At 42.9% G+C, this 24149-nt stretch overlaps 1 protein-coding gene across 3 annotated transcripts in view; it reads left to right on the top strand.

Annotated features, from left to right (window-relative positions):
- UNC80 (unc-80 homolog, NALCN channel complex subunit) overlaps positions 1-24149 on the top strand; it is a 126897-nt gene that overhangs the window by 15118 nt on the left and 87630 nt on the right. Inside the window, exons 8-19 of one of the 3 annotated variants that reach the window (XM_053982081.1) lie at positions 2766-3027; positions 7785-7919; positions 8546-8768; positions 9803-9943; positions 12530-12798; positions 13428-13781; positions 14530-14661; positions 16522-16669; positions 18049-18197; positions 20728-20894; positions 21586-21687; positions 23630-23844. In XM_053982081.1, the coding sequence (XP_053838056.1) occupies positions 2766-3027; positions 7785-7919; positions 8546-8768; positions 9803-9943; positions 12530-12798; positions 13428-13781; positions 14530-14661; positions 16522-16669; positions 18049-18197; positions 20728-20894; positions 21586-21687; positions 23630-23844 (2297 nt within the window). Of the gene's footprint in view, positions 1-2765; positions 3028-7784; positions 7920-8545; positions 8769-9802; positions 9944-12529; positions 12799-13427; positions 13782-14529; positions 14677-16521; positions 16670-18048; positions 18198-20727; positions 20895-21585; positions 21688-23629; positions 23845-24149 lie in introns of all 3 variants that reach the window. The other 2 variants (XM_053982079.1, XM_053982080.1) reach the window with 2 other exon arrangements.

The raw sequence follows: 24149 nt of genomic DNA, 5'->3' as shown, positions 1-24149 counted from the left end.
ATCTCTTTTGAGAAATGTCATATCCAAAACACTGCAGTTTTAAGAAATTGCTTCATTACAGTGATAGAAATATAGGATGGAGTGACTTTATGAATATCAACTAGGAACAGCTCTGATCTTTCAAATGGGAGCTCAGGGTATCCTTTCACCGATGCAAAGGAAAAAGCTATTCCTTAGGCTCTCATCCCATCAGGAAGCTTCCTTTGGGTTTTTTTTTTTTTTAATCAAGCCTGTTGTCACTTCTGGATCTGTATTTAATTTGTATTAATGTGAGCCAGTACAACTGAAGGTGGGGACAGAGCTGTCTTTCTGTGTGTGAACACTACTGCTCAGAGTGCACAGCTGTAAAAAATAAGCAGCCTTTTAAGAAGACAGAATCAGGTGATCAATTTATCAAGCAGGGTCTGGGTGGTTGCCATGGGGATGAAGCTTCAGACAGGCTTTGAAGAGAGCATCATTATGCCTCCTCATTTGCAGAACTCATTGATGAGTTAAAACTGTACAGGGAGCTTTGGTTGCCAAGCAACAGATAACTGTGGAACAAATGTTGTTTACTCTGCTTACCAACAGCCAAAGTGTTCCTTTGTCCTTGGCCAGGGGTTGAAGGAAGGCTGTGTTTCCACTTTCCCTGCAGTCACAGGCAACCATGAGCTGATTATACAAGCACTAGATTTTCCTCTAAATGAACTACAGAATTTGATTCCTGGTCCTCAGAAACTATCTAAACAAATGGCTTGTTCTGATCCTAGCTGAGTGTCGCTCCTCCGTGCAGTGTAATTCTCCACATAGAGATGATTCAGTTTAATCCTGAAGCAAATAAACCACAGCCCTTTATCCAGCTGCTACCTTGAACGGGCTGCCTGGGAAATAGACTTTGCAGGAAGGACTTCAGTTACAAATATTTCACAAGGAGAACATGCCTTGCTCCAGCCTGTGTCATGCCTCAGGTTTGCCTGTGCCACAGATAGGGGAGCATGAGAGACTGTTTATTTAGCCCCATACACTGCTCAGGGTCCTGCAGAGCAATGCATCACCTTTCACAATTGCTACTGGGATGACAGGTTTTATTTCCTTTGCTGGGATACTTTGAGTATACTTCTGGCTTTTTGCAGGCTAGACCTATGTGGCACAGCCTAAACTTTGACAAAACCACCCTTCACATCAGGTTTATGGGGACAATGTTACAGCATATTCCCATTTCACGTTGTTTTCTTTCCTAATTCAGCTTTTCAGGTTTTTGTGACAGCTCATTTCAAAGTTGTCAAACCTGCAGCCTTTTTACCTGGAATACAGCACTAGGAGGGAAACTTTGAGTCTGTGTATTTCATATAGTGTGGCATATGCTGATGCAGTCGCCAAGTGCCTCCAGTGTTGGCTTGTGGGGCTGGCAGCAAACCAGCTCTGCATCCATGTGTTGATCCAAGCCCAGCCTTGACACCTGCTCCCTGTTTCCAGGCATGTAAGGTGGAGCAGGGTTCGTGTGATTCCAGTTGGTGTCAGTGTTCCATGCACACTTCTTTCTCCTTTGCCAGTTCCATGCCTGCCTTGGAGGCACAGGGCAGAGATCCAGCAGAGCACTTCAGCACTCAGAGGTCCCATGGATCAGTGTTGCTGCTGTTCCCTAAGGCTTTCCTGGACCACGGCCTTGGACCCATTTATTCAGCATGTGGTGGAGATGGGGATGACCTGTCCACACTGTTTGCATGCTATTTTGCAGCGTTGATAATAAAAATACCTTTTAATAAAAAACAAAACACCAGCTTGATGTTCTTGTGATGATTCTCAAATACCTGAGAATATAGTGCCTGAAAGTACTCTTCATTTTTATAGAGTCCCAAAATGCCAGAAATAAGTAGGTCACAGAGGTGTGTTTCTAATATAGAGTGGAAACTTTCAAAATGCGTATTCAGCAGACAAAAAAAAAGAAAAAAATTTACGGGAGTTCCTGCACCACCCACAGGATTTCACACCTTCTCTTACCATGTGATTTTCATTCCTATGACTCCCTTTCACTTGCTTCTTTCTGACAGATTGTCTCCTGACAGCTAGTGCCTGTCCAGAGGGTAGATCAGGCCAGTTGTACTCTGCTGGGAGAAAAGTGGTATAAAAGATTAGGGATAAAAAGTTTGGGGCAATTCATTGCAAAAACATTGGCTGTGAATGACATATAGCTGCCTTTGAAATCTGAACTTTCTAGATTCTCATTTTTGAAGCTCACTACAGCTGTCTTGCTTTTGTGTGCACTAATACTTAGGAAATTCCATATTAAAATCCATTGGGAAATTTATAGGGCAATAAGACTACAGTGAGGGCTTTAAAGGGTGCTTTTCTCTAGAATGCTTCAGCAAAGAATGCCCATAATGATGACTTTTATTTATATAGGCATCAATTTAATTAGCTTAAAAGGTTAACTAACTTAGCTGCCTTGCCTGCTTTTTCTTAAGTAATGCCTGATATGTGCAAATTTAAACCATTCCTAAATATGTGTTACTGGTATCAGAGCTGCAGATGCTCAAGGGTTGCTTGTTTCCTGCTGAACAAATTACTCAGTACAGGTACTGGAGGCTTATCTTCAGCTCAGGTTTAAGAAAGCACCCCTATCCAAGAAACCACTTAACAGCTTGTACTGGAGTCCTCTGGGGATCTGAAAGCTAAATATCCAGTTAGGTACCTTAATCCCAAAGGACTTTATGCAGAGAGCTGAGTATCTAAGAAGGCCTGAAGAATCTGAGGACTGACATTTCTACTGCTGCTTTTTGGAACAGGGTGTCCTTGGTGATTCCACCGTGCCAGAAGTCTCGCTACGCCACGTACTTCGATGTGGCTGTGCTGCGCTGCCTGCTGCAGCCGCACTGGTCCGAGGAGGGCACGCAGTGGTCACTGATGTACTACCTGCAGAGGCTGAGGCACATGCTGCAGGAAAAGCCAGAGAAGCCGCCCGAGCCTGAGGTTCCCCCTCTGCCAAGGCCTCGCAGCAGCTCCATGGTGGCTGCTGCACCCTCTCTGGTGAACACCCACAAAACCCAGGTGAGCAGTTGCTGTCAGTAAGAAAAAAACTGCTGTTATGTTGATGCTGTGAAGTGATTGCTGAACAAGTAGCGATGGGCACAGCTTTGGTATTGGCTCACTTGCATGGAGGTCAGATACTTGCATTGATTCAGAAAAAGACCATGAGAGCATTGAGCGCTTTGAAGGCAGAATCTGATGCAGAGGGTCAGAGCTGGTGACTGCTGGAAGCTGGAGTGTTGGTTTGGGGTAATTAATCTAGGGTGAACTGGGATAGCATTAGTTTTTAACGTGAGAATGTGCTAATGCAGTTGCTAGAAGAAATGGTTACTGATGCCTTTGCGTTACCGTGTAATGCCAGGACCCACTGAGCTGCTCTGGAGAAAAGGAACTGGTATGGGACTGCACACTTCAGACAAACACTTGTGTTAAAATATGGAATTAGACTTGGCAAACAGTGGCAGTGAGCAAAAGCTCTCCATGTTGTTACTTCTTCCACTGTTATTCTTACATAACTTTTATATTTGCCAAAATAATCTTAGTAGAGAAACTGTCCTGATAGGTGTCCAGTATTGCTCCCTGTTTGCTGGACAATGAACCCTGTAATCTTCTCCTTAGTGCAGTAAAGATCTTTGTCTTTAAGCTTAAACAATTGTTTGTGTTGTTCACCTGTTCTAGGGATAAAAGGGGAATGTTGTTGTGGTTTCAGTTAATCTCCTTGTGGATTTGTGCTACTTATAGGTTTTGCCCTCTTTTCCTGTTATGTGCAGCAAATGCTGATTTACTTAGTTGATGGAACTGCCTTACAAAATTTAGCAGGGATTCTATTTTTGCCGTCTCATATTATGACACGCTCAAATAAAAGACCTGTTCATTTTGCTATCAGATGTCATTTTTTGAGTTGGAAATCTCAGAATTCTCAGTGTTTTTCCTAAAATTGCTGCTTTAGGGGCTCTGACAGATTTTGACTGGAAGGAAGGTGAAATATCTTTTCCCCACCAGACCCCAGATGCTCAAAATCTAGAAGACAAGCATAAACAATGTAAATATTGCTACTGTTATGCTTAGATCTCAGGACTTTATAGACATTTTTACAATTATTATGAGAGCTGGTGATTACTTGTAGTTCTGAAGGCTCAGCAGCAGCAGTATTGTTTAAATTGTATTATACTTAAGTGTAATTTGTACAATATGTTTCATCCCTGTAAAAGCTTGACATAGCTCCATTAAGGCCAGGCAGTCAGAATTACTATTCAATCTTAATCTACCTGTGCGTGGAGATTTTATAGGATTGCTTTGTGTGTACAAAAAACCCCTCCTTCATATCATCTGCTAGAGGGAAAATTGAAATACACTGCTGTTGATGTGTTTCACTATTTCCATACACGTACTGTCCCTTTGCTCTTGCTCATTACAACCTGGTTGTTTTGCGTATTAGCAAGTTTAGCTCCCAGTGCAACAGGGAGTGCAGTCAGTGGTTTGCAGAGGCAGTGTGAATGAGATTGTCTTCCATGGGCGCTGGCTGCACTAGTGTTGCCCTGGTTCTTCTCTTTGTGCTGTCAAACCCTTCCTTCCTTCCACAGGCTTGGCTATGTCTTGCTTTTCTAGGTTGTTTCACTTGCAGAAGACTCCATTGCTCTTCTCTAATATTCTTTTAAATCTGTTTGGCAATTCCAGTGGGTACATTGTAGCTGTTAATGTGAGGACTCTGTCCAGGGCATGCTTCTCTCCAAGGCTGGGTTTGATTGCTTTTGATAACCTCTGTGTCAGTCCAGTGTATTTTTGCCGTACTTCATCAAAATAGAATCCTGTTCCAGGGTTCCAGTTTGTTAAGCAGAACAGCTGTGATGGAGGAAGTGAAATAGTCTTCCAGGCAGCAAAGCTTTCAACTCATGCCCCCTTTCTTTACAACTTTGAGGACTGAAAACTGTGCAACACACAGAAGCAGCTGGATTCTGGTTCATCCCAGCCAACTGTAGGAACTTCACTGCTATTCTTACATTAAAGTCTCATCAAACCAGGCTCTCTGCTAGTTCAGAACAGAGAATGCCACCTCCCAAAGGCTAGGATTTGTCCTTTCTGTTAACACAAGGGGTTGTATGCTGAGGCTTCACAAGCTTGTCTGACACAGGGTTATGCTAAAGCCTGTTTTTTCAGTCTAGACCTGAAATTCCTAGCACAGTGTCATCATTTCTACTCAAAGGTGATCAATAACATCTCAAAAACATTGGCATGCTGTGTTTCAGAAGGAAAGATATAAAGTGGCAGGCAAAAACTGAGTAAAGAACACGTCTGCTTGCAAATCACATCAAGGAGCAGTAGATTTTTGGGGCAAATCAACATTGTTTCTATTGCTCTAAGATTTACCAGAATAACCAATAAACTGATGATCCTGCACCTCCCTGAGCCTCAGCAAAACTCTCATGCTTCCTGTTGGGTCTGTGTGTGTAAAATCACATCTCGGATGTAAGCTTGGGCTGAAGCAGTGGGGATTGAGAGGACATGAGGAATATCCTCCACGTATTGCCCATTAAGCTGAATAGCAAAGTAAGAAAAGTTTCAGTGCAGCATTCTGGCACTCCTTGCTGCGTGGGAAAAGGGGGGGTTGGATGGAGTGTGAATAAAGTGAATGCTGTCTGCCTCTGAAAAGTGACTTTGGTGTACACATGTTTCAGACAGGGCAACACGTGATAAAGGAAACCTGTATGGCACCTGTATGCAGAGAGAATTCACTGTTAGGGCAGGTGTAGGACATGGAGCCTTCAGACCTTCACAAGCTGCTACAGTCTTGCACTTCCTTTGCAAGAAGAAAACTTAAATTAATCATAGCACCAACGCAGCTGTAGTGTAGTGCTCACTGCAATGCTGATGGAATGCCAAGAGTCTCAAGTGTGATGTCCTGAGAGCTGAGAGAAGTACTAATGGGCTGGTACCCATACAGTCATGCAAGAGGAAGATAGTAAGAACAACAAAATCTGCAGGAGCAGCCTCCAAACCCAAACTATTTTGCTGTCTTATCCATGTTATGCTTATGGTAATTGCCATGTAGTGTACTGCACAGAATAGCCATGTTTTTAATCACTCTTCATCAGGAGTGATTCATTAAAATGCATTGTATACAACACTGTAGATTTAAAGTAATTCTGTAATTTGCTTCTCTGGTGGTGTTTGCTTGATACCTACCCTGTGCAGATTTCAAAGCTGGGACTGTGTCTCTGTTTGCATGGCTTGTGTCTCAGAAGGCTCTACTCTGTCTTTTGGTGATCATAAACCACCCACTAAAACACTGATTTAGTAACCAGTGGACAAAGATACTTAATCCAAAACGAATTCATACAACGTTTTATAGCCAGAAGAAGTCAGAGAGCTATAAAAGCTAAGGAAAAAACTATATGGAGTACTTGCTGGCCTCACTGTTGGGAGTGGCTGGGGTTGAATCCTGATTTACTATGTCTCCTCTGAATCTTTAGTCATGTATGCAAAGTGGTGGATAAGCATATGTTTGTACTACAAACAGTGGTGAAGAGGAGCCTTGCTGCTGTGTGTCTCCTGCATTCTTGTGCTGATAAAATTAAGAGGGAGGATTCAAGGGTAGTGTTTGATTAGTCTGAAAAGTCTCTGAAAAATGTGTGATCCCCAATATTTGGTACTGCAAACACTGCAACTGATGTTAGATTTCAGCTGCAAAGATTGTCACTGGGTTCTGCTGGACCTTGTGCATAAAACTGCACACTTGTGGACTACAGAAGCTGGCTCTTCAATTTGCAGTCTGCCTAGGCAGATTCTAAACCTGTCATAGTGGTCATTTCATCTATCCCTGACATATGGCTCTCTCTGCATTGAAAGCAAAAAGGTCTTTTAACATGACCCACTTTGCAGCATAATTTTTCTGGTGGGACAGCAAAGAAAAAGAGCATTCAATTGGAAAAAAGCTGATATTTAGGCAGATGAAAATTACCCTGGGGGGATTCAGTTAGGTCAGCTGCACAAACATCTCATGGAAGGTTGGAATTAGGTCTTTATTGAGGGCAGATGGCTGGAAGCTGAGTTTGTGCCAATTTCCTTCTTTGCAACAGGCAGGTATAGCATGTGTTGTTTGATGGTGAGGTGAGTGAGCTCTACTGAAGCTGGGGTGAGTGAGCCTCATGGTTTTTGCTGTTGTAGGACGTTCTGTGATAAAGGGGGGAAATTTCATATGAAAAATGATGGCTGGGGAGCCCTATTGTTACAAGAGAAGGATGTTTACTGATTTAGAAGTCTTAGATTTCTTCGGTGAGGAAATAAATTTTCTGAAAATTAAGTTTCTTGAAGGGACAGTGCTGCTTATTGCAGTTTAGTTCCAAAATATGTATTTAAATATGTGTGTTAAGGGCATAGATCTTAAATGAAACACTTTGCAAAGGGTAGCCATTATGATTGCCCATGGATATAAATCAAGACCTCAAAGGTATCATCACTTACTTGGAGTCATACCTGGGGTCAGAATCAAACATGTTCTTCCGTGCCACCGGACCTGGCTGACAGCAATGCCTGAGGTTTTCCACAGTGTGCTGTACTTTTTTCCATTGGTGACTTAAAGGTTAGACGAAGTAAATAATTCTGGAGGTTTCTAAACTTTGTTCATTTATTTTTCGTTAAATGTGTAAACTTTTTTGTGTAATGAATTGGAGGTCTTTTTCTTCTACAGTGCTCCTATGATAGTTCTAGGAAGTAGCTCCTTTTTCAAAGCTAGTTATCCTCTATTTCTCCTTGTGCTTGTCTTCTTTTGGGAGCTGCAGGATCTTACAATAAAATGTAATGAGGAAGAAAAGTCACTAAGCACAGAGGCATTTTCCAAGGTTTCACTGACCAACTTGCGCAGACCAGCAGTTCCAGATCTCTCCACAGACCTGGGGATGAACATCTTCAAAAAGGTGAGTGAAAGAAAACTGCACTTTAATTTACCTGTGATTCAGCACCTTAGTGTCTCCCTAAGTAGCTGCTCAAGGTCTGCTCAGACTATATATTCATGAGGTCTGCTTGGAATATATATTCATGCCATATGTGAGATCATCATCCCTTTTCATTAGAATTTATTCTGTATGTTATTATATTGGTTTTTATATGCATATCCCAAACATAATGCTGAAGTCTTTATTCAAGTAATTGTCCTGATGAAACTGCTTGAGAGGAGGATGCTCAAACAGTGCTGAATTGTAAGTGCCAGTGCTCACTGTAGTTCCAACTAATTCAGTGAGTTCTGATTTTTTTTTTACCTCGTCTTAGCTCTGGGTTTCCAACCATCCATTCCATGCTCAAAGAATGTCATAAAATTATCCAAGGGCATCCATCCCAACCTCAGGCAAGACTGAACTCCTTCAAATGCTTGCAGGATCCCAGCATGCAATTAGCTTCTACCATGGGAAATGGCCAAGATAAAATGCTCAGAGTGCAGAGTTATACTTGGGAAATACGTCTGTGTTATCCTTTCCCCTCAAGTGGGTGTTCTCCATGCCTCAAAGCTTCTTAACTGCTCCTACATGTGCTCCTCTCCCTGCAGTTTAAGAGCCGCAAAGAGGACAGGGAGCGCGAGCGCAAAGGGTCGATTCCGTTCCACCACGCCGGGAAGAAGCGGCAGCGGCGGATGGGGGTGCCCTTCCTGCTCCACGAGGATCACTTGGATGTCTCGCCCACTCGCAGCACTTTCTCCTTTGGCAGCTTCTCTGGAATTGGAGAGGACCGGCGTGGCATGGAGAGAGGAGGGTGGCCAACCACCATATTAGGTGAGATATCGCTGTGTCTGCCCCAGGTCCGGTGTCGCTCCTGTTGTGAACATTCAGAGAACACCAGGGGCTGTTTCTTCATCCAGTCCTTCTGTCACCCTGTGTCCTTGGTTCTGTTTGCAGCATTACACATCTGTCTGTAACTGCTCACAGCAGACCTTGAATGACTTGTACTTCAGTTCACTTTTTCCCTGAAAACTTCTTTACTGGAATAATAGCTACTGTGGGAACCTGTAGCTACTCTCTTCCACTTGAATACCGCTTTTCCACTTTTCCTGTGTGATAGCATGTGTTGCACAAGCATTGCATCTTCAAATAGATTCAAAGAATTTTTTCATTCCCTTCTTTAAAAGAGAAATCTTTGGAGAGGCAACAGTATCATCAGCATGACAATTATTTCAATTATGACAGCAGGATGACAATTGTTAGCAGCAGTGTCATTAGTATCATTAACAATGTTGTTCGTATGCCAAAAAGTTCTATTCACAGTTTTCCTGGAGTGCATATTGGATACAATATAAATAGGATATTTTCTCAGTGAGGCTTATACTGTCTTGATACTGCAGAGGTACAGTGTTTGAACCTAAAAATTTGCTACTTCAAGTTTCTAAGTTCACTAAACAGTATTTTTTTTTCTATTCTTGAAGAATTTCCTTTGCCTCTGCACTCTTCATTCTACTATACTTATTTTTGGGGGCAAGGGGAGAAGAAATTAAATTCCTATAGCATGCCCCAAAGGGGGTGGAGTGCTCACCAGTCTTATTTTCTTGAAGGTGCTGGTGGTTAAGAATGTGGGTGCCAGCTAAATCAGCATGTGCTGAGGGAAAGAGCCTTGCAGAGAGTTTGGGTCATTTTGTCTCTACGTCAATGAACCCACCTGAGGGATCCCACCACAATCTTTGGTTCTGCTTCACAGCGTGATGAAAAACCTTGATTTTTACAGACTCCAATCCTTTAATTTTTAACCACAGCTGCTGTCTCCAGCCACCCCTTGTGTAGTTAAACAAAATCTCCATTTCTTGTCGTCGCCCTAGGGAAGTTTACCAGGAGGGGAAGCTCTGACACAGCGACGGAGATGGAGGGGCTGAGCGCCCGGCACTCGCACTCCCATCACACGCTGGTCTCTGAACTGCCAGACCCCTCCAACAGCCATGGAGACAACACAGTCAAGGAAGGTAAATTTAACACATCAGGACAGGTGTTTCACTGAAATACCAACCCCAGAAAGTGGAAGGAAGCGTTACTGTTTCTACATGTATGTGACTAATTGATTTTTCCTTTTTTGTTTCTGTATCTCTTGAGGGGTTTTTTGCACTGTGAAGAAAAATGTTTCAAACTGTTCATGTTTATCTGGAACAGTTGTTAAAACAATTGGTGGCCATCAGTAAGGAGAAGGCATGGTTTGACGTTTTCTTGCCTTACCACAATACAGCACAAAAGTGTGAACAGAAACTTGGTATTGCTATCTTAAATGGTTTCATGGGAAATTTTGTGATATTTAATGCCTCTATGCAGTCAACAGCTGCTAGATTTTGCTGGAAATCACAAGGTTTTTTTATTTAATTCTCCTCGTTTCAGTTGGAGGTCTGGCTTGAAATTTACTCAAAGTCTCCCTGAGGCCCCTGTGTCTTGGAGGCCTCTGGAGAAATGGCAATACCAGTGTGACTGCAATGGCAGAGACAATAGACGGGACTCGTGATAGGGAGGAATCCTTCTCTTATCTCTGCCTGGGATTTAAGGGACAGGGCTAATGGCACATGTCCCTGCCTGGTGCACATCTGGGCACATCTCATCTGTGACTGCCCCTCTTCATGGGTGCATGATAGGTGTGGGGCTCTGCAGGTGGAGATGAACAAGGACCTGGTTCATCCACCCTGGAGGTGTGGCAGAGGTTAGGTTGGCCCATGCCCTGTGTCAAGACTGCTGCTGTAAAGAAAACCAGATGGGTCACTGTCAGAGGAGACTTCCTTCTTAAGGAACGGAAAGACCAATGTGGAGATCCAGCTCATTACTTAGAGAATTCTACTGCCTCCCTGGGGCCCAGGTTAAAGATGAGAAGAGAAAGCTTTCTGTTATCCATGATTGAGTTTTCTGGTAGGTAGCAATGAAATTGCAAGAAGTCCCAGGCTAATCAAGAGAGACTTCAGGGTTTTGGGATGACTGGTTAAGGTAAGAGGGGCAAAAATAATGTTCTCCTGTAGCCTTCCAGTCATAGGAAATGATGAGGGAGGGCAGGAAGAGCCAGAAGATGGCACCTGGCTCTATGACTGATGACACTGGTGGAATTTTGGGGATTTTGATCATGAATTGATTTACATGACACCATCACTGTTGGTGATAGCCTACTCTTGACCCAAAGGGGGGAAAGGATCCTTGCACAGGAGTTATCAAAGCTCACTGAAAGAGCTTTAAACTGGATTTGAATAGGGAAATGGTCAGTCTTGATGATCTGAGAGGTCTTTTCCAAACTATGTTTCTGTGTAGGATTTGAATATGGATTTTTGTTACCCATTTCAAAACAAACTAAGCAAAAAATCAGTGAAACAAAAAAATTTGCCCTTGGATGCTCATCAAATTTGGCAGCTCAGGAACAAAATACCCTAATGCAATCTTTATTGTTATCGTCACAATACAAATTTCAGTGAATGCCATTAAAAAGTCACACTTGCCAGAAAGAAATTCTCTGATACAAGCAGCTGATTCCTGCCCTGATCCTTGACCAAATTGTGGCCGAGTTCACAGTACTGCTGTTGGCCATAGAACATTCTCCTAATTCATAATGCCAGTTCAGTGCTAGCACAACTGCACAAGCTGTCAGGAAATGTGATTGTCACTCTGGCAAGTTGCTGTGTGCATAATATAACCACTCCATCACTGAGTCATTGCTTATTAAATGTATTAGATGTCATTAGTTCATTAATTAGAATATATTCAATAGCCACAGGAAGAGGTTCTTTGCTTTTTCTCTAGCCCTGTTACCGTACTCTCTGGCAGTCTAAACAACCCTATGGGTGTCTTTCTACACTAGAGGGTATATAAACTTACTTACAAAGCACTGTGTGGGAAACTACAAGCACTGTTGCCAGGAAATCAGCATGAGTTTTAAAAACACGAGGCGTCCTTGATAAAAATTTGCACTTAAAGCCAGCTTGCTAACCTGAGCAATTCAAAGTTCCTGTCTCTGAACACTGTGAGCTTAAGACTGCAGTGCCTTTCTCATCAGACAGCTATGCATTTTGGAGATGGTTTAGACTGTCATAGGTACTGTTTCTTTCAAATGGTGTGATGAAATTTTCCCGATTGATGCAACTTGGAAAGCTGTTTCAAATTTGTGCTGCGGCTCTGCTACCTTCACCCCTGCCTTTCAGCTGCAGAGTTCTTTCTCTTTGCCTTGCAGGGGCACTGCTGCTTTTAAGATGAAGCACTGGATTAATGCAGGGAGAAAAATCCTTTTGGATTAGATTTAGAATGTCTGAGTTGCCTGATCTACTTGACTGCCCATTTAACATCAGCTTGAGCTGCCAGAGAACTGAACCGCTAGAACGAGCTTGGGGTTGTTCTAATTTACACTGTCTTAAAAGAATAAACGAGTTTACCTTTGATCCCTGTACACATGATAGGAATTAGGAACTTGTGATTTCTTTTGGCATTACAAACCACTTTAAGAGCTGCTCCTTTTTAGACAAGCTCAGCCTCAATCTTCCATTCTGTAGCTATAGAGATAGAAATTTATTCACAGGTAGCTGTTTTCCTCCCTGCAGTGCGGTCCCAGATCTCCACCATCACTGTGGCCACCTTCAACACCACGCTGGCCTCGTTCAACGTGGGATACGCCGATTTCTTCAGTGAGCACATGAGGAAGCTTTGCAACCAGGTGCCCATCCCTGAGATGCCCCATGAGCCGCTGGCATGTGCCAACCTCCCACGGAGCCTGACGGACTCCTGCATCAATTACAGTTGCCTGGAGGATACGGATCACATTGATGGAACCAACAGCTTTGTCCACAAGAATGGCATGCTGGATCTCTCGGTAATTGGCAAGGAACAAGGAAAGCCAGGTCCCTCTTCTGTCAATATAGCTGTACCATTGAGATCAGGGGTTTGATGGGCTTTTCCTTCACCTCTTTAAATGGCTTCTCTCAGCAGTGTATAAAGGTCAGTCAGATACATTTGTGCATAACCTAAAAGTTTCCTCTGAGAAACTGCAACTCCTGTTACTCCTTGCAAGGAGTGCATGTGCATGTGGAATGCACACATCGGATCTTAACTGGTATTATGTAATGGCTGTGTTCCTGGGGCATGCACCAAATTCCCTGTAAGATAGTGTAAGACTGAGTAGCACCTTTCTTCTAGCACCTTAAACCTCACTTTTCCTGCTTTCCCCTCAATGAGTTGCCAGCTCTTGGTGCACTGAAGCAGTGTTCTCAGGCTCACAGATGTCATCTCATGGTTTCCTTTTCAGCCTGACTGTGCCCAGCCTGTGGTTTCTTGTCTGACATCTAGATTGTAGGCTTTTGCTATTTAGGGTTCTGTATTATTTGTTCAGAATCTGTACCGTGCCCTCTGTAATGAGTCTCTGGAGTCTAGAATTTCCAGGCACTAAATATTACTAGGAGAAAAAGTAATTCTGGCTTTAAATATGATGTTTGAATCTCTCAGGTGGTCCTGAAGGCTGTTTACTTGGTTCTGAACCACGACATCAGTTCCCGGATTTGTGACGTGGCACTGAACATCGTGGAATGCTTACTGCAGCTTGGTGTGGTGCCCTGTGTGGAGAAAGTTCGGAGGAAGAGTGAGAACAAAGAAAATGAGGCCCCTGAAAAGAGACCAAGTGAAGGATCCTTCCAGCTTAAAGGGGCTGCCTGTGGTTCAGCTTGTGGGTTTGGGCCACCTCCAATTAGTGGAGCTGGAGATGGTGAAGAAGAAGGAGGTGGTGGAGGAGGTGGTGGAGGTGATGGAGGTGGTGGAGGAGGAGGAGGGCCATATGAGAAGAATGACAAAAAACAAGAAAAGGTTTGTCTTGCTTCTCTCTTTATACCACTCCAAATGTACTTTAATGTCTGCTAAGATTGAGTATGCATGTGTATGCAGCCACCCTTCTGTTTTGCTCACTTGGGGTTCTGCTGAGGAAATATGATTAGCAATTCAAGCGCTGTAACTACTGCAGAGAAGCAGCTGCCAGAAATGGAGTTTGTGAGCCTGGCATGGACATTTTGAATGTCTTGACAAAGTGTTTGAAACCCTCAATCGCAATGATTTTTTTTCAGGTTTATTATTCGTAGCTTGTAAAGGAAAAATGGAACCCAGTGTGTGAGCAGTTTCTTTTATTTGATTACTAGAAGTCTTAAATTTTTCAGTATTGCTATGAGACTTGGACAACAGATGCCATATTGCTGACCTCTGCAGCTGCAACTTACAGTAGCATAATATCTTAAGACATTTTAAAAAGATGCTTGGTTTTCTACTCAGCCAAGCCAACTCTGTTTTTCAGGGTTAATTTTTTGAAGTAAGTTCTGAATGGTAGGCATAGGAGCATGTAGGATCTTCCACATTTATAGCATAACTTTTTGATGGGAGCTGAAAAGGAGGGGGCTAGTCTCTGAACTTGAAAAATAATTGGAGTAAACACTTCAAGAATAACAACTCAGTAATGGAGTGTCTGAGATGAGAAAGGGAAGGCAGTTTGTCAAAAACAAAATGCTAACAAAATGCCAGTGGTTGTGCCAGGGTTACACACCGTCTTTCCCTCTGTGACCCTCAGGATGAAGGCCCATCTGTCAGCACCCATAGGCTGGCACTCACAATGCTGATCAAAATTGTGAAGTCCTTGGGCTGTGCCTATGGCTGTGGAGAAGGACACCGAGGGCTCTCTGGAGACCGCCTGAGACTCCAGGTATTTCGGGAGAATGTAAGAGAATTAAAGCTCATTAAAGTGTCCCCCCTTGTACTGCTGAGATCGCTGCCTGCCCCCTCTGTAGCTTTCCCTGTATTGACAGTAAATGTGTTGCTTTTTGCCCCAGCTCACAGACTGTGTTGCAGCCCAGCCGTAGCAGATTTTCAGCTGTAGTGTTGCCTTCCAGTCCCTGGGGCTTTCTAAGGCCACACTTGAGGCCCAGGGTGCTTCTGGCCACCCCAGCAGATGGGCTGGGACAATACATGGGAGCAAATTCCATGTGTGAGCTGGTGTTAGTAATTTTTCACAGGACAGGACCCCAAAAGAGTATGCTACTTACAAGAGCTGCAGCTATCTTGGGTTGCCTATGTAAATCCAAAAGTCGGAGGTGTAAGTATGTTCACCTTTGCTAATGGTGATCATGACTGATTGCTGCTGGGCTGCTCCATCAGCTCCTGATGGTTGGAGTGCACTGTATTTGCACTGTACTTGTTCTGTTGTTCTGCAAGGAAGTGAAAGAGTCACTCGTGCCCTTTTGAAGGATATGGTGGGTCATTACTGTTGATTCCTAACATTTTTGCTTCTGCCCCACTTGAGACATTGGAAAGTGCCCAGAATGTAGCCCAGACATCAGATTTAATCCAGAAGACTTTGTCTCCTTGAGCTCATTCCAACTCCCTGTTAAATGGGAGCCTTTCAAAGGCCTTCCCAGTGCCCGCCTCTTCCTCACCTTGTGTGCTTGCAGAAGGGAGCATTTTTCATTACTATAATGAAAGTTTGCTAATCCCATGGGATGTGTGTGAACCACATTCTTCTCCATGGCTTCGGATACCTTGAGCCATGCCAACAGAGCTATAATTAGGTTCTGGGCTCTAAGGTTGAGTTCTCAGAGATGGATTGGATGCTCTGTATCCTTGCAGTGTTCTTGTGTTAGCTAGATTTCCAGGTACTGCAGGAGTGGACATAATTGGACAAGATGGGGTTAGAGAGTCCCAGTGGTAGCAGTAGAAAGGTTCTGCACAGAGCTCTGGTTGAACAGGTACCATATTCATCACCATGTCAGTTAGATTCTTCTCTTGGAGCTGAGCCAGCAAAGCATTTAGACCTATGCATAACATTAAGTATAAATGAATGTCTCTTGGAACCAAGGTTCTTATCAGGCCCATTGAACTGAGGAAAATATTTTCCTACATGTGTAAGTCTGCTGCATTTTCTGTGTGTCTGGCCAAACTGCTTTGCATGCACCGTTTGTGTTGATTGTGTGGACAATCTGGAAAGTTAAGCACGCTATTGTAGATAACAGGAGAGTTCATGTTTCCTCTGGAGATGATATTTTAGATTCTTTTAACTCCAGGCTTTATGGGGTCCCAGTAGGATAATAGATAGTTTTGTGATAAGAAGTTGACAGTGAACAGCTTTTAAGCAAAAAGTTAGTGTTTTGTATGATGTAAATTGGTCATTGGGTATAGGGGCATTCAATAGGTTGGGTCTGAACTGGAGGGTGAAAATCAGATGCCTGAGGCTAACAACCTGTTCCACCAAGGCACTGAGCATTGACAGAGGTGGTGCATTCCCAGTTCACTTACATCCAGTGAGATTTTGCTTTGGGGGTGGACACAGGAAGAGAGGACATGAGATACAGCTGGTAGTGGCTTTATCACCACCTCAAACAGTGGCGCCCATACTGGTGCACTCTCTTTTTGTGCTGAATTTCTCCTTGGCTCCAGAGTTGAACCTGGTCCTGTTATGGGACCATTCAGAGACAGCAGAACACTGGCTAAGTGTAGAATTACCTTGCTCTTGCTAGCAAAACTTGAACACGTACTTTGATGTGATATGATTTGATGGACACTGTTGTAGGCCCAGAACTGCCTCACGAAACTGTACAAACTGGATAAGATGCAATTCCGGCAGACCGTGAGAGATTACGTGAACAAGGATTCTCTCAATAACGTGGTGGATTTCCTGCATGCCTTGCTGGGGTTCTGCATGGAGCCAGTCACTGATAGTAAGTATACCTGGTGCCAGTCACTTGTGCCTCTTAAACTGTGCCATCAGAAAGAAGCCACATTCTTGTCCTTCACAAACTACAAAATGTGATTTGCTATTCTCAGAATATATGAACTGTATCCTTAGGCACTGGGGGTCGAGGGAGTTGGACCTCTGGGTCTGACCACCCAGTGACCTTGCCTTGAGATCTTGTAGCACACAGTGCACCTGAAATTGAAGGGCTCCCTTTGATTCATCCTCCCTCTTGTTCACGGCTCTTCACAGAAGAGATTTTCATTAAACCATGCCTCGGGCAGGAAGTTTTCTGCTTCATGACATGACAAGGCACCTGGTGGAATGGCCTGTTTAATACACAGTTTATTTATTCTGAGTGGAGGTATAATTGAGCTTTAAAACCCTCTGTGGTGCCTCAGAGTTTAGAAGGCACCACAGTAAGCAGCAAGAACTGCTTGAATGAACGAGAACATGGATGCACAGATTCATATGCCTGCAGTTACAAATGCATGTGCCTGTGTGTGTACATAGAGGGGTTTGAGGATTTTTTTTTTTTTAAGTTAGGAAAATTATGTTCTGTATGAGAACAATCAAACATTTATGCTTGATCACTGCATGAAGCAACATTTAAGAGTGACTGTTTACAGAGTAGGAATAGCTCCTCTGAAACACTCAGGGAGTCTGACTAATTTATTAGCCTGTCTTTGATGCCAGGAATTTCAGAGAAAGCATCAAAGAACATTATATAGTCAGCTTTCATGAGGAAGATTCCCATATGACATTTCCCTAAGTATTCATCAATTATTGACTGGCTTATTCTTTGAAACATGACAGCTTATTCAGCTCTTGAAAGTCTTTTTCTCTCATCTCAGGAAACTGGGATGTTTTTTGTAATTCATGTAAATGTGTAATTCTTTCTTGAGTCTTTCTGAAAGCTTGGTGTCCTTGTGCACCTTCCAAGAAAAGCATTCCTATAGTTCAGAAGATTTTAATTTCATGGGTGTTGTCACTTTGCTGCTTAATCAAACATCTCTTATGCCTTAGAATGGTAATTAGAAAATCTGGAGTTATTGTTCAAACTTGAAGCCTTATTCTGTACTTCTCTAAATGAGAGGTGTGATGGAACAAAGCTAGATTTGTCCTGATATCCTTTTTCATAATAGAGGTATTTTTGGGAAGCTTTCATACTTATAATTTATTTTACCCTTTGCTTCTACTGTATTTTTGTGGGGTAAGATTGTGAGAACTTAAGCACAGTGTACTAGGTGGGGACGTGTCCTTGTCTCATGTATCATAATCCCTTTACATGTGTCTTTAAGCCCTCTCTTTTAAACTATTCCCAACAAGATGGCTTGTTCAAGTGCTTACACTTGAATTTTACAGATAAAGCTGGATTTGGGAATAACTTCACCACAGTGGACAACAAGTCTACAGCCCAGAGCGTGGAAGGTATTATTGTGAGTGCCATGTTCAAGTCATTGATCACTCGCTGTGCATCCACTACACATGAGCTGCACAGCCCAGAAAACCTGGTAAGCCCTTTATACCAAGTTAACAAAGTGATTGTCTCCCTGTGCTGGGTGCTAGTGAAGCTGCATCTCAGAATCTGGGGTCTGTTCTGGGCCACTCAGAAGTTTTTTTTGTTTTGTTTTTTGTTTTTTTTTTCCCTAAAGCAGGGAAATGGGGCTGGGAAAGAGTCTGGAGCACGTGTCTTATGAGGAGCAGCTGAGGGAAACAGAGTTGTTTAGCCTGGAGAAAAGGAGGCTCAGGGGAGACCTCCTTGCTCTCTACAACTTCCTGACAGAGGTTGTATCTCAAGGTGTGGGTCAGTCTCTTATCCCAGGTAAAAGTGACAGGACAAAAGGAAATGGTCTCAAGGTGCATCAGAGGAGGTTTACATTAGATATTAGGAAAAAATTCCTCACTGAAAGGGAAGTCAGGTATTGGAATAGGCTGCTCAGGGAAGTGGTGAAATCACTATCCCTGTAGGGATTCAAAAGATAAGTGAATGTAGAAGTAGGGACATGGTTTTTTGGTGGTCTTGACAGTGCTGTGTTAATGGTTGGATTCAAGGATCTCAGTGGTTGTTTCCAACCTCAGTTACTCTGATTCTAAGACCATAGCTGCAATGAATCCTTTCAGCAAAGTCAAAGGCAGTTCACTTGGTTAACCACATGGCCTGCCAGTGCCAGACTATGTGAATTACTGAACAGCAACTGGGTAGATCTGCCCAAGGTTTAGACAAACAGGCAATTTACTGAACACATGGAGGAAAGGAAGGTGTTGCTTTTTGCTATGCATATGCTTGATATATGATCCCTTCGAGCCAGGTCTCATAAGCTCTCAGAGAAACACATCACACCTGAGATAGCTCAGATACCTCAAATGGCATAAAATCGGCAAGATGGCTTCTGAGGTAGTGTGGGAAACAGAAGAGTTTTATTAAAAGGCAAAATAACAAAGCTCTTTACAGAGAAAACCCAAGCCAGGGGCAGGAGGCTCTTGCTCTTGGTAAAAACACCCCACAAAAGTGATTACTTCCTTGGTTCTCTTCTTCTTCTAGTGAATTGCTTAGGCAGGACCTTTTGGCTTCTGTCCAATTGACTATCCTTAGGTTTGAGGTGAAGTCCCCAAGGTCCTATGAGATGTCTTTTTACCAAATTGAGGAGAGAAAGTTATGGGCTTTTTTCCTTTTTAAGGAGACAAAGGATAATTTGGTCACTCTGTCAACAGGTGGCACATTCCTACATGTGCTGTCTTCCCAGAGCAGTCAGTAGAGTGGATGACATGAGTGCTCTTCTTCCAAGTTGCTGTACTCTAGGAGCTAGTCTCAGGCCTGCTTTATTATCAGAAATTAGGATTTTTCATGGAAGCAAACAAGAAATATTCCTGTATTCCATCATTACAGCAGAGCTGTAGAGAGGCTGAAGTCCAGCTAAAAGGACAGTAGTGCTCTGTGAGGAGAAGGAAAATCACCTTAGTGCCTTAAGCCAGCAGTGTAGTCTACCTATGTCCAAACCCTCTAATTCTTATGGATATTCCTCCTTTGGAATGTTTGTCATAAAAGGTTACTTGGTGGCATACAGAAAAACATGTCCCGTTATTGGACCAAGAGTAGAAGCATCAAGTGCAAATTTGCCTTATAAATTGACCCTAGACCCTATTTTAGTGTGAAAGGTGAAACTTACTGTATGGAGAATATAGCATGTAGAGCATGTGTGCAGGTATGTTGTTTTTTGGTCATTGTTTCAAGTCAATCTTGTGGTTAATATCTTACTTTAAAAAAAAGCCTTAATCAGGATAACCTTGTTGGGTTTTTTGTTTTGTGGGGTTTTTGTTTTGTTTTGTTTTTTTTGTTGGTTTTTTGGATTCTTTTTACTTTGTTCCTTGCAGGGAATTTTCAGGATAATCCAAGGTCTTTCAGGAAAGCTCACAGATCAAAAATCAAGCCCTGTAAAATTGTTCCCTCCATCCCCTTGCCCTCAGATACAGAGGTGATTTGCACATCACAGACATGTATGAATGTTCAGAACTAAAAAGGGCCTTGAGTGTAGGAGGGAGTTGGGGAATGAGTGAGTCATTCCTCTCTCTTCATATGATGTGAAGCTCTAAAATAATGAAAAAAAAAAATCCCAAGACACTCACTGGGTCTGAAAAAAAACATGCAGTTGTTTGCATTCTACATCCTCTGTCATACACCTGAGGTATTTCGTGCCTTTTAAGTTTGTGGTCTAGATGAGTGGTATAAAACAAACTTTGAGTCATCTTTGTAGCTCCCTCATTTCACAGGTCTTTTAGCCTCTCATACCTCTCCATCTGCTGTATCCCATTGCAGATCATGTTCCATAACAGTGCTCCTCCTCGTCTGCTTCTTCTGGGTGCACTATGCGTTTCCAGCCAAAAACCACAAACCATACTCCTGAAGAGTAGATCACACAATAGCCAGAGGAGAAGTAATGGCCTGGTGAAGTACCTCAGAAAGTACTGACTCTCACTGCTTCTTTAGAAACTGCAGACTGAATTTGTTTGTTTTGTTTTTTTTTATGGTGTCTTGCTACTCAGGGCTTGTACTGTGATATCCGACAGCTGGTCCAATTTATCAAGGAGGCTCATGGGAATGTATTTCGGAGAGTGGCGCTCAGTGCCCTCTTGGACAGTGCTGAGAAGTTAATACCAGGAAAAAAGACAGAGGAAACAGAGCAAGAGCCAAAACCTTCTGGGAGCAAAAGGTGGGTGTCAGGAGGGAGAAGGTAAATGACTGACTTGCATATGACTCTATGACTATCTGTGCTGAACAGAGCTCCGAGGGATTGTTTTGTCTTTATAGCATGTCGGTTCTTGAAGTACAGACTTGTGCTGTGGCAGCAGTCTCCTTTAAAATTTAATGATCTGAGACTGCAACAAATTTGTAGAGAAAATCATTGGCAGTCTCATGTAAGAGGCATAAGAGAACAGTACCATGGAAATATTGGGATGAGGAAAGGTTAAGAGAACCAAGAAGCATAGTGTCACTCCCAAAACACTCTGTGGATGTAATTTTTAATATGCATCACATCCTTTGGGATGTGTACCTGTTTTTCTGACAGGCAAACCCTGCTATGCAAAACAAATCCCAGAAGAAATCTAATATGGACATGCTTCTTTATCAAAAAGAAATTTCCTCTGGTGCTTTGAGGAATTAGTCTTATTAAAATATTGGGAAGAAGGATTAAGAAAGTTGAAAAAGTCCTGAAAACCTTGGCTTTGCTGCTAAGAGCTGATGCCTTTTTTTAGGAATAATATGTATATAGAGGCAGTAAGTTGTTAAGGAGAGGGTACGCCTCTAAAGCTGCTTTGCAGGTTTCCATATCCAGTTCTATGTGATGACCCTGAGATGGGCCACCCATGTCCTCTGGCTGATGATTTATCTTGTCTGTGTAGATCTGAGGCAGGAAGTGTCATCATTGACAAGGGCCAGGCCTCAGCTGCCCCTGATGAATGCCGGAGTTATGTCTCAAGCCGCCCAATGCAAACTCCAGAGCAGTAAGTAAATATTGGGTTGTTCAATGTGTTCCTGCCAGCAGCATCCTTCTAGAGTTGGTACAAATGGGCAGCATAGCAGATGTACCTGTTTGGATGGTACAACAAGCTGTTGAGTGTCTACACAGGGGCTACTGCAAACAACCAGGTAATGCCTGTTTTCAGTGCTGCCAGCTGGACCCATCCTGGCTTTGGTGGGGAAACAGCAGAGGTTTGCAAATTGCAGTGCAGTACATATGTCAGTATTGTGTACCATGCTACTAGAGCAACGAATAGCATGTTAATTCCTCAGAGATGTAACCACAACTGTTCTCCTAACTTTCTTTGTACTCCTGGGTAATGATTTTATTAATTTTCAGCTTCCAAGTTGTTGCTAAGAGTCTTCAGTGAGAGCCAGCCCATTCCTGATCTGCCTTGGGCTCTGAAGATTGCTGTAGTTTCCTTTTCAGCACAGGGAATCAACCTGCTGTTGGCATTGTACATCTGAAATCTATGTCCAAAGAATTCTGCCATTTACTATTGAATTGAACTTAGACAATACTCCTAAGAATTTTAGAAAATTCTACAAATGGCCACAGGTCCCTAAGTAATTTTGGGCAAGTCATTTAACTCCTCTGAATACGTGTCTGTCTTGTTAAAGAGCTTTGAGATGCACTACATGAAGACATTGCTTGCACAAGGGCCCAGAGCTCTACATCACAAATTCTCCTGCCTTAACTGATCCTGCAGAGTCTCACTGTTGCTGAGACAGCAAGGCTAACACAAAGCCTTTTACTGCTCTGCAGGATTGTACAAGTTGTTCTTCTCTGAGCCCTGCCATAGCTGTGGGACATCTCAAGAATACAGTAAAAAATGTTGTCCCAATTCCAGTACTTAATGAGCAGGTTCACAAATGGCTGTCACGATGTCCTAAGGCTTTCTGGTACAAACGCTTGTAGAAATTACTGATGTGGTCTTATAAATGTAGCTCATTTTGACATAAAGAAGGTGGTTTACTTTCATGTGTAGAAACTAAATATTGGTATGACCTGTTCAATGGATGTTATGAATGGAGAGGAGAACTTAAACAAGTCCTGCCTTTGACTCAGATTTCTGGCAGTAACTCTTTTTAGGGGCAGCCTACACCCCAGATGGCTCTCACTCCTCAGGTTCTTAATGATGACCAATTAGATCTATTACAAAATGAATTATTTATTTAATAGACACAAATTTAACTGTCATACAATTACTTACTATACAGGATAAACAAAAGAAACAACTAGTAGATTAACAATATGGGGCACTGTAGTAATAAGGTACCTATATTACAGCTAGAGAAGAAATAGTTTCGATTAGGATTCAACGTATCTTACCATCCACTTTGTGGTGGGGCATACATGAAGTCTTTTGCTCTCAGTTTCTGAAGAATTAACCACCAAGATGCATCCAAGCCTGGGAAAGGAGCCCTACAGGTTTCCAGGGCGTGTGTATGAGACTTCTGCCTCCATGAGAACTTGTGGAGCTTTTGTAGTTGTCAAGTGTGTCTCAGATAATGATTGCTCACTTATCTCTTGACATCTCGCTCTCAAGGTGAGGGATGTTCATTATCAGCTGGGGGTCTGATAATAACCAGAGATCACTCCCTTTCAGGCATCTGTCTGGCCTGGGTTATCTCACCCTTGTGCACCAGCTGATGCACAGAGCAGATGAGCTTTCTGTGGTAGAGGGAGGATGGCGTTCTGCCTCAGTGGACAAGCACCTAAAGGTAGAAAAGATGATTATTTTATGTCTTGAACAACACTGAGTGTGTTGTCAAGCTTATGTCCCACTAAGAGCAGTATATTTGGAATTCAAAATGAAACAACCTCAAGTGATAGAGAGGGGGCTGCAGAAGGGAGGTCTCGTTTCCCTGAGCACTCAAACTTCACTGAAATGCAGTTCATGCTTTGCATACCTTCTGTTCTAGTGATGAGCAAATCCAAGGGGCCAATCTGGGACGCAAGGACTTCTGGAGGAAGATGTTTAAGTCACAAAGTGCAGCGAGTGATACCAGTAGTCAATCTGAGCAGGACACATCCGAGTGCACCACTGCTCACTCTGGAACCACCACAGACAGGCGCTCCCGCTCTCGCTCCCGACGGATCTCCCTTCGAAAGAAACTCAAACTTCCCATAGGTAAATGTATGTCTCTTTCTATTCTATATACATATTGCATGTGCAGAGAAATATAGCTAGATATAGCTGTCTTAAGAAAGACTGCAGCACAGTTCCTTATTGTCTGTATGTTCTCCCAAAAGAAGCTCTGATTTGCTGCTTGCTCCATTTTGCAGATGTGGAACTGAGGCAATGGGAAATGTAAGCAATTTACCAAAGATATCAGGGGATATTTTTGTCAAAATAGATTATTGAAGCTGTTCCCCCAAAGCAGCAGGCTAGTACTATAATCTCACAGGCACTGTTCCTGTCTGTAGAAGAGAAATATTCCA

This window comes from Vidua macroura, chromosome 7 (assembly GCF_024509145.1).
Source record: "Vidua macroura isolate BioBank_ID:100142 chromosome 7, ASM2450914v1, whole genome shotgun sequence".
NCBI lineage: Eukaryota > Metazoa > Chordata > Aves > Passeriformes > Viduidae > Vidua > Vidua macroura.
Note: the sequence above shows the minus strand (reverse complement) of the source record. Positions and strands in the feature narration are given on the sequence as shown.